The 10,707-nt window shown below is 43.2% G+C and overlaps 1 protein-coding gene and 1 long non-coding RNA gene across 2 annotated transcripts in view; one reads left to right on the top strand and one right to left on the bottom strand.

Moving 5' to 3' along the window:
* Positions 1-3,612: 3,612 nt before the first annotated feature.
* Positions 3,613-10,707, bottom strand: part of Abhd3 (abhydrolase domain containing 3) — a 49,355-nt gene continuing 42,260 nt past the window's right edge. The window contains exons 6-9 of the mRNA XM_005355753.3: positions 9,452-9,625; positions 7,979-8,027; positions 7,734-7,899; positions 3,613-3,951 (exon numbers count right to left, since the gene is read on the bottom strand). Coding sequence (XP_005355810.1) covers positions 3,773-3,951; positions 7,734-7,899; positions 7,979-8,027; positions 9,452-9,625 — 568 coding nt within the window. The 3' untranslated portion in view covers positions 3,613-3,772. The remainder of the gene's footprint in view (positions 3,952-7,733; positions 7,900-7,978; positions 8,028-9,451; positions 9,626-10,707) is intronic.
* On the top strand, positions 3,657-7,094 carry LOC113457094. Its single transcript, XR_003377729.1, has 3 exons — positions 3,657-3,841; positions 4,995-5,221; positions 6,822-7,094. It is a non-coding gene; the product is annotated as an uncharacterized LOC113457094 (long non-coding RNA).

Raw genomic sequence — 10,707 nt, forward strand, 5'->3', positions numbered from 1 at the left:
AAAAGGGGGAGATGTAGGGTTAAGCCAGCTCCTTTAGGGGGCGGGTTTTGCCTCGGGCGAATGTTGACTGATAAATTGGGCTCACTGAGCCTGCGTGCTCCCTTTTTTCCTGCCTCCTATGAAAACGGCTCTGTGCTGGAACCTCGGTTCTGTAAGTTTGTTTAAATATTAAAACTGTATATATATTCTTTAATATCTGCCTTTGCATTTATTTACGCCGATACAAGTGATTAACTAGCATTTGAATGTCATTGTCTTGGGTTTCATCACAGTCTTCGATTCCCATCTCTTCTGCTTGCCATGTTTCTTACAGTCCTTTGCATTTATTTTTTATTTTAAAAACAATGAGTATAATACATTTTTAATAAGTTCTTACCATTTATTTTTGTGATGCATGTGTTTGAGTGCACATTTGCCATGGAGCATGTGTGGGATCCGAGGACAGCTTTCAGCAATCTGTTCTTCCCTTCTGTGGGTGGCTTCCACGGATTGAACTCAAATTGTCAGGCTTGGCGGCAAGCCCCACCTGCCGAGCCACACACACTGGAGAATTGTCTCCTATTCCCCAGACCATAGTAGCATGCGTCACTCGTCTGTATCGCCTGTGGGATTTCCCTGTGTATAGTTCTGTTCCATGGCACACACAGCTTTGTACCCCACTCTTCTCTTTACCCTAGTAACCCTTTATACCACCATAAAGGCTAAATACCCCAAATATAAAAAAAAAAAACCAAAAAAACAAAAGTGAACCATTTGGAGACAAGTCTCCCATAGACCACATGGAAGGAGAGCTGACTCAGTTGTCCTCTGATCTTAACACATGCATCAAGGCACTCATGCACACGCACGCACACACTCTCTCTCCCCAAATATTAAGTAAAATAAAATAAAAATTAAAGTTCCATCAGCTAGGAGTGTGACTAAGCCCCTTCCTTATCCACAGTGGAATTCTGACAGGCTCTGTGCATGCAGTCACAGCCAACTTGAGCTGCTGTGTGCGATGACCAGGTCATGTCTGGAAAACACTACTGTGGGGAGGGTGTGAGGTCCTGAGTGAGTATTGCCATGTCCAGGATTCCGCTTCATACCTAGAGGGACATGGCAAAGCCTTCCTTGGGGTCCTAAGTGTGAAAAGTGACAGCGTGTTCAAACAACATTCACCATAGCTCTCCCCACCCCATGTTTACAGCCTGAAGACTGCTCCTCTGCAGAGACCACTCCTATCTAGAGGAGCTAAATCTGATTCCTTGATCCAGCCGTATAGCACAAACCCTGTCTCTGTTGATCTGTAACAACCCTCATCTCATTGTCGGCTGTATGATAACAATGTTGAGCTTCTGGGACACGCAGCTTCCCCATCAGAGACTGCAGTCTGTCAATATGTTCTTCATTTCTCCCATGCTCCTCGTCAGGCCGAGCGCCTTCACTGTGCACAGCTGCTGCAGTTTTCCTCAGTTCTCCATGACCCCTGGTTCTCAGTCTTCCCCACAAGATGGCTCCTGAGCCTTGGGGGCATTATTGGCAGTGAATGTCTACTGGGGGGGGGGGCTCGTTCTCTTTGGATGCAGTAGGCTGCTCATGTTGCAGTGAAAGACCTGACATTAAGTGAGTTCACTTTCATAAAAAAAAAAAAAGAAAAGAAAAGAACACATGAGGCCTGGAGAGATACTCAGTGGTTCTTTCAGGCCAGAAGAGGGCACCAGACCTCATTACAGATGGTTGTGAGCCACCATGTGGTTGCTGGGAATTGAACTCAGGACCTTTGGAAGAGCAGGCAATGCCCTTAACCACTGAGCCATCTCTCCAGCCCTCAGTGGTTCTTTCAGAGGACCCAGGTTAACTCAACACCCTCATGGCAGCTCACAATCCTCTGTAGCTCCAGCTCTAGGGGCTATGACATCCTCACACAGACATGCATGCAGCTCAAACACCAATGCACATAAAAAAGGCTGGAGTGGCTTCAGCAAGAATTGGAGGGGAAGAATTTGATCAAAATATATTCACTTATGAAATTATCACACAATAAAATAGTTTTGGAGTTGGGCATGGTTACAACTTTGTATCCCAAATATTCAGAAAACTGAAGCTGGAGGGCTGAGAGTTTGGGATCAGTTTAGGCTACATAATGAGACATGTATCAAAAACAAAAACAAAAAACCCTCAAAATTCAAACAGTTTGAGAGCCAGACTTGATGGCACAAACCATTAATTTCAGTCTTGGAAAGAAGAGGCCAGTGGATCTCTGTAAGTTGGAGGCTATCCTGATTTACATAGCGAATCCTAGGTCAGCCAGGACTAAACAAAACAGTTTACAATGGCAGTACTGCAGACAGGACCACAGAGATAGCAAAACTTCTATAAAAGGAATTTGCCAATAACTACCAAATTATTGTTGTTTTTTTCCCATGGTACTGGGAGATTGAAGTCAGGGCCTTGGACATGGCGATGCTTAAATTATTTTTTATTTTTAAACTTAATTTTAAAAATTATTACACATAGCTGGGCGGTAGTGGTGCACGCCTTTAATCCCATCACTCGGGAGGCAGAGGCAGGCAGATCTCTGTGAGTTCGAGGCCAGCATGGTCTACAAGAGCTAGTTCCAGCACAGGAACCAAAAGCTACAGAGAAACCCTGTCTCGAAAAATCCAAAAAAAAAAAAAAAAAAATTATTACACATAGTGTGTGTGTGGGGGGGCGAGCTTGTGATACCTTTCCACCCAATTAAATATCCTGTAGCCCAAAGTGTCCCCTCTCCACTCTTGGCCCTTGAACAACCCCCACAGTGCTGCAATTACAGGCTACACGCTCAGCGGCATGCTCAATTTTATGTAGTTCTGGGGATTAAACCGAGGCTCTCTGCATGCTAGGCAAGTGCCCCAGCCTGAAGTGTTCTTCAGTGGCATATGACATCAGCCTATATCCTGAAAACAGTGAAGTAAGAAGTTTTCTTGGTAATATATTCATGAAATTATCAATTGCATACTTTTCAGATATTTCACTCTGGGCCTTTTTTCTTTCTTTGAGACTTTGCAGCCTTGGCTGACTGGAGCTCACTACAATCCAAGCTGGCCTCAAACTCACTGTAATCCACCTGACTGTGGTTCTTGAGTGCCGAGATTAAACCTGTGTGCTGCCACACCCAACAGGGCTCTACTTCTATAGATAAAAATTCACAAAGAAACAACTTAAAATGATAGAATTTATTTTAATATAGTGATATATGTATGCACATGTACTATTTTAAAAATAAGCATGTAAATGATAATTATAAAACACAGGTCAGCCCTAATTGAATATTCTCAGGATAAAAGAGCAGGTACAGGAGGCAGTCTAACGGCTGCATTTACCCTCTCAGGTCAGAACACACAGGTGCAGGCTGTGTCCCTGGTCAGTGCTGACTTTCAGGAATGCTCGCTTAGAGCTTACATTCAAATCATCACAATCTCTTAACAGTCATTAAGTCACTGGACTGGGTAATCTAACAATACCCTGAGGATTAAAATCTTTTACACAATAGTTTTGGTTAAGTGCAATTCATGTTTATAAGGACTACTTAATTTAAGGTTGTACTTGGTAAGGCAGAGTAAAAATAAGAGCTACAGCAGAAACAATCTACACTAGCTTTAGTTCTTGCTACAAAGTTGTTTTGTTTCCCACAGCACTGGACCTCCTCACCATCTGCTGGCTTGCCAGCCTCACACTCAGGAGTTGACATGTGCACTGAGCTGAGGTGATCCAATAATGGTGGCTCAGACTTAATGTACCCAAGGAACTACATGTTGTTGAGTTCATGTCCATGTTCGACCATGGCTTGCATAAATTGCTTGAAGACTCGATCCATGTAAGTGCATTGCCTAGGCCAGATTCCCTCCAGAAAACCAATGTGGCCTCCATAAGAAGTAAGGACCAAAGCGACATTAGGGTTTTGCTTAGCAGTTTCTACTGGGATAGCTTGAGGAATCAAAGCATAAGATGGGGTGTTGGTGGTAAAGAGGTGGGAGCGGGAAGGACAGGGAGAGAGGGGGGAGAGAGAGCATTAACATTGTTAGGTAAAGCACACTTGATCATTTCTAATCAGTAAAAACATTCTAATCATTAAACAAATATTTGTGATGAGTGTGGCTAAATGGACTGAGTTTGACTAATTTATACAATCATCTATATTCCTATAACAATACCTATTTCTACTAGATCCTTATTTCTAAAGGAATCAATCCAAGATATTACATAACCTAACGTGCAGGCTGTTTATTGGCTGTGAGACAGCTCAGCTACCAAGGCGCTTGTCCCCTGCCTGATATCCTGGGTTTGGTCTCTGGGACCCACATGGCAGTGGTGGAATTGACTGAGACCTTCCTAATGCTCTGTAGCACTCGTGAGAGTGCGTGGATACTCGTGCACAAACACATCTAGAAAGACCAGATAAAACAAAATAAAAATACAGGCTGATTCTTGTTTTCTGAAATTAAAACTAAGCTAACCTTTGTGAGAGTTGTAAATCCATTCAGTGTAATTTTGATCATATGTGAATTTAGATGTCTAAACATGATTTATGATTGATAACTGTACAAAGGACTTGAAATCCCAGATTTCAATATATATGTATATATTCATATTCCTGTCTTTCGGATTCTCTGTTTCTCAAACAGCAAAGAGAAACTATTGGAAAACAGCTCTGGAGTGACATAAAACAACTCCCCAGGAACAGCAGTGTTTGTTAACCCCTAACCCGTTAACTCACAGGAACAGAAGTGTTTGTGCACCCCTAACCCGTTAACTCACAGGAACAGCAGTGTTTGTGCACCCCTATCATGTTAACTCACAGAACAGCAGTTTGTGCACCCCTATCATGTTAACTCCCCAGAAACAGCAGTGTTTGTGCATCCTCTATAACGTTAACTCACAGGAACAGCAGTGTTTGTGCACCCCTGTCCCGTTAAATTTAAACAGAAACTTCAAGGTCATGAATTAAAGTTGCTTTCTTTTTCTCCTAGGTGTTAGTGTTCAGACAGTGGAAAAATAAAATATGTGTGTGCATCCACAAGTGCAGGGCACATGCCCCAAAGGCCAACTGGGGACCTCGTGAATGCTCAATCTAAGTTCTCGCACCGGGCTCCTCCCAGCACTCTGAGAGAATCTAACCCTGACTGCAGACAGGGCAGCCTTGTGAAGGGTGTTGGCTGCCTGTTCCCGCAGGCTGCAGACAATTGTCCACTATGTGGTAAGACTGTTTTAAGGGCCTGGGAAAAAACAGGAAACAATGAGTTGGAACTTCACCCTTGTGGGTCAGGTTGAATGCTGAGAAACTCTTGTTTGTAACACAGGCAGCAAAGGATAAAAACGGATGGAGAAGCATCAGATCTGACCCAGTGAAAAGATGCGAAGCGAGCACTGTGTAATTTAACAGACACCAAAGCCAGTTTCAGTTTCTTTTCTTTCTTTGGATTTTCGAGACAGGGTTTCTCTGTAGCTTTGGAGCCTGTCCTGGAACTCGCTGTGTAGACCAGGCTGGCCTCTAACTCACAGAGATCCACCTGCCTCTGCCTCCCAAGTGCTGGGACTAAAGGCATGCACCACTGCTGCCCAGCTTTCATTTTCTTATCTACAAGGGAAGGCCCAAAGTGCCAGTTATTAGAAATGATCTCTGGGTAAACGTGACCTCCAGAGAAGCCATGGGCAATTTAAGGCATCTGTGTATATTGGGATGTTCTAAAACTTTACAACACAATCATTAGGGTTGGAATCTGGGTAATTAATTCTGTTTAATGATGGCTGAATTCAGGGCCTCAAATGAACCAGGCAAGCACCCTACCACTGAGCTCCAGCCCAACCCCAAATAAATACTTTTAATTAAGTATTTGGAGAAAATAAAAGATTCTTTTCTTGAGGTGCTGGAGAGATGACTCAGTGGTTATGGGCACTTAAGATCTTCCAGAGGACCCAGGTTTGAGTCCCAGCTCCCACGTGGCAGCTCACAACCATCTGGAACTCTAGTTCCAGGAGCTGTGATTCCCACTTCTGGCATCTGTGGGCACCAGGTGAAGACACACATGAAAGCAAAACACCCAAACACATTAAAGCTTAAAATTGATTTAAAAAGATTTTTTGGAGCCAGGCATGATGGCTCACACTTGACTCTCCACAACATGGGGGTGGAGGCAGGAGGATCACGAGTTCCAGGGAAGCCTGGGTTACAGAATAACATCCTGTGTTGACAACAACAAAATAATAACCATCTTTACACAACAGTTAGAGGGCAAGCCTTTTGATACTGAAGTTTGTAAGATTACTTTGTAAGTTAGTAAGACGGCATACATGTTTGATAAACAAATACGTATGCTTATTGCTGGTTTTTAAATTAGGAGACTTCTTTTTAAGATTTATTTTTGTTATTTTAAATTACGCATGTGTAGGACAGGTTGTGTATATGAGTGAAGTGCCTGTGCAGGCCAGCAGGTGGCGATAGGTCTGGTGTTACAGGTGATTTCCTGTTGCCTGATGTAGGTGCTGGGAACTGAACTTGGGACTTTGGCAAGAGCAATACATGTTTCCAACCACTGAGCCATCTTTCCTGCCCAACTGCTATTCTTAAATTAAGAGAGTATGAAAGTTAATTTTGGAATAATTTTCTTCCTTACTCTTTCCAGGAGAAATAAAAAAAACTATAATCTATTTTCATTTAGAAATAAATTTTTGGCTCAGATTTGCTTCCAGCATTGAAATACTCAAGGACATCGTATTGTGTTTCTAAAGTTTCAAGTCCTCTTTCAGGTTAAAGGGGAAGAAAAAGTTCAACTTTTTTTTTTTTTTTGGAACTCCAGGAAAATGAGGTGCTCTCCCCAGGAAAAGATGCCAGAGCATAATCTGCCCAAAGGCCCTGCCTTCGAGAACCAAAGATCACAAACAAGAGAACACACAATCAGCTTTCACTGGGCCTGACAGCAGAAGGGAACCCTGAAAACACTGCTCATGTGGTCTGAAGCACTTTGATACTAAGTTCTAAACGCTAACTTTTATTTGCTTGTTTTTATGTTTCAAGATAATGTCTTCCTGGCCCAGGTTGGAAGTTATTAAAGTTATCAGGGTTCAGGCCTCAAGCTCATTTCTTCTTCTTGCGTCAGTGTCCCAAGTGCTGGGATTACAGGCATGGAGCTCCATGCAGGTAGCGTTTTAGTAAAAATTATAATAGAAGACATTATATGACTGCTGTACTTTCTTAAAAAGAACATTTTCAAAGTTAAAGTAGGAACTGGGGAGATGGCTCAGCAGTTGGGGCTCAGTTCTCAGCACTAATGTCTGGTGGCTCAGTTCTCAGCACTAATGTCTGGTGCCTCCAGTCCCAGGCATCTGTTGTCCTCTTCTGGCCTCTACGGCCACTGACACGCACAGGGCATACACGCACAGGGCATACACGCACAGGGCATACACGCACAGGGCATACACGCACACGATATACACGCACACAGACATACACGCACACGACATACACGCACACAGGCATACACGCACAGGGCATACACGCACAGGGCATATACGCACAGGGCATACACGCACAGGGCATACACGCACACGATATACACGCACACAGACATACACACACACGACATACACGCACACAGGCATACACGCACAGGGCATACACGCACACAGGCATACACAGAAATCAAACTAAAAGATGTCTTTGAAAGAACAGTTAATTCACACTGAAGTGTGTTAGACAGACAGATTCTTACCATGGCTGGGTGAGAAGACATCATCCGCGGCATTCAGGCACAACACCGGGATTCCCACGGACTTCAGTCTGCGGTTTGGACTGGCGTCGGTGTAATAATCATCAATTGTTCGGTATCCAAACATGACTGAGGTGAATCGTTTATCAAACTCTCTAATAGACTTAGCCTAAAAAAACAAATCCAGGCTGAATCTACCCTTGGAGTCATAAGAGGAAATAAAAATATTAGGAAAAGCTACCCCTTACCTTCATGACCTGGTCCATGTCGATCTGTTTGACAAACATATGCTGGTGCCTAGAACAAAAGAAATTCCAAACTAAGAATTGAGGTAATCTCTACCTCAGTCATACCTAAAATACATAAGAACAGGTAATGAAACAGACTAACTAGCACAGGGCACAACGCTGGTACTAAAATAGTATTTGCTGGACTCACTGGTAAAGACATATGCTCTCAAGCCTGTTGGCCTGGACCCACATGATAGAAAGAATTTCTTCACAGACAGTTCTTTGACTTACTTAGCATACTGCCCACACAAAGTTAATAAAAGTATAATGAAAATAATTTTAAGTTTGCTTAAAGTCTGTGTGTGTGTGTGCATACACACGTGTGCACATGTCGAGGTTAGAAGACAGCTTTGGAATGGGTTGCCGCTTTTACCAGGCTAGCCCATCTCTGCCTCCCATCCTCTCACGAGGGCTGGGGCTACAGACAGACACTACCACATACAGACTGACAGACACTACCACATACAGACTGACAGACACTACCACATACAGACTGACAGACACTACCACATACAGACTGACAGACACTACCACATTACAGGCTCACACTACCACACACAGACTGACAGACACTACCACTTACAGACTGACACTACCACATCTTGCCAGCTCACATGCTCCCATTTCTAAAACACACTATGCTTGTAAGAACATGCTTAAGGAGCTGGGTTATTCAACATGGGACACTCTTGTGTTTGTCTGTTTTTTTTGCGACAAGGTCTCTATGTAGCCCAAGCTGTCCTGGAGCTTACAATTTAGATCAGGCTGGCCTTGAACTCACAGAGATCTGCCTGCCTCTGCCTCTGCCTCTTGGGTACTGGGATCAAAGGGGTTTACCACCACACAGGACATTCTTAACATACTACCTTGAGAAAGAATTAGGTTTGAAAAAAACTGACAACCAGAAAATCTAAGGAAACAGCCCAAACATCACCAAACACACTTCACACTAATGTAGTTTCCAGAATAATTTAGAATAGCAAAACAAACAGAGGGGCACAAACACAGAAAGAATACATTATGTCTTTTTCTTTTGGTTTTTCAAGATAGGGTCTAAGATGGCTCAGTGGGTAAAGGTGCCTGCTACCAAACCCGATAACCTGAGTTTCTCTGTCTAACAGTCCTGGCTGTCCTGGAACTTACTTTGCAGAACAGACAAGCCTCAAACTCACAGAGACATGCCTGTCTCTGCCTCCCTCTTGGGAGTGCTGGGGTTAAAGGTGTGCACCACCACCGCCCACCTTCATTTTATCTATATTTTTACCTTATGATTTTTGGTATGCATCCATAATATAAAGAATATTTTAGTACTGTAATAAATATGTTTATAAATAAATATACATATACTGGTAGTGTTAAACTCTAAAATTTCATACTGCTGGATTGTGTAATCTAAAATGTTTGGCAACAAAAAGTTTAAATATGACTTACTTTTTAACTGAAGACTGGAGACAAGTTGTCAAGTAGTAATTAAACAGCAGCCAGTTTAGCGGTTTTTCCAACGACTCTGAGCAAGCGAAAGTATTCCAGCCAACTGAGAATGTTGCAGCTGCCATCAGAGGGGTTTTGGACCCAATTTTGCCCAGGTAATTTAGAAGCAGCATTCTAAAATGGTGAGAAACAAAAAGACTGTGACTGGCTGTCTCTCAAGAGTCCCTTTCTAAGGGTGCTTCACAAGGACAGGCAGAAGCAGCAAGGACACAGTGCTTAGTCTTCCTTTTTTTTTTTTTTTTTGAGATAAGGCCTCTTGCAGCCCAGTTGACCTTGTCCATTCAACTCTGTGAATAAGCCTGAATACTCGACCCTTTTACCTTAGCCTCCCAAGAGCTGGGCAGCACCATCACCCGTGACTAAGTCCTGCACACTGGAAAGGCTGTCTTTGTTCTTTCCTCATATTCATATCCAGAACTCTTTACATGTATTTGCGCATGTGCACACGCCACAGTGTAGGGAGGTCAGCGTCAGTTCTCGCCATCCACCATGTGGGTCGAACCTGGGTCACCAGGCTTGGTGGCAGGCACCTTTTTCCACTGAGACATTTCAGCTGTCATGTTCATATTTCTATTTAAAAGCATTTGTTTCCTTCCTGAAACAGGGTCATGCACTCTCCCATCTGCCTCTTGAGTCTTTGGAGGACAAGTGTGTACCCATATGCCTGACCCACATCCTTACTTATATTGCACTTGACAAACTGTAAGACAATTTATTACTATATGTTTCATAAGAACATGAAAGATAGTTACCCTGAGCGGCTCTTACGCGCAGCTGCGCACTGGATCACCAGGGGCTTTGGGAAGTCCTTACTACTGCTGTCTGGCCCTCATACCCTGAGCTCCTGAGTTCTCTGGTCTGGCTGGTTGGTCACCCTCCACACCCGTCCCCAAAGCACTCTACAGTCCACTGTTAGATTTTATGAGCAGGGCAGTTGGACCCGGAAGTTACTGAACTTCTTTCTCTTCTTCTGTTTCTTCATTCTATTTCCTCAAATTTTGCCAAGTTCTATTTGGATAAGAGGGACAAAAACTGAGTCTGAGTTAGAGTTCAATGCCTCAAACCAAGGGTGACACCCTAGTTCTACCTTCCAGACTAGCTCTGTAACAGGAGAAAAGGATAGATACTTCCTCCTCACTTTTACAACTCAAAAGTTTACAAAACATTTGTTTTGTTGTTGTTTGTTTTTTGACAAA

This window comes from Microtus ochrogaster, chromosome 18 (assembly GCF_000317375.1).
Source record: "Microtus ochrogaster isolate Prairie Vole_2 chromosome 18, MicOch1.0, whole genome shotgun sequence".
Lineage (NCBI taxonomy): Eukaryota > Metazoa > Chordata > Mammalia > Rodentia > Cricetidae > Microtus > Microtus ochrogaster.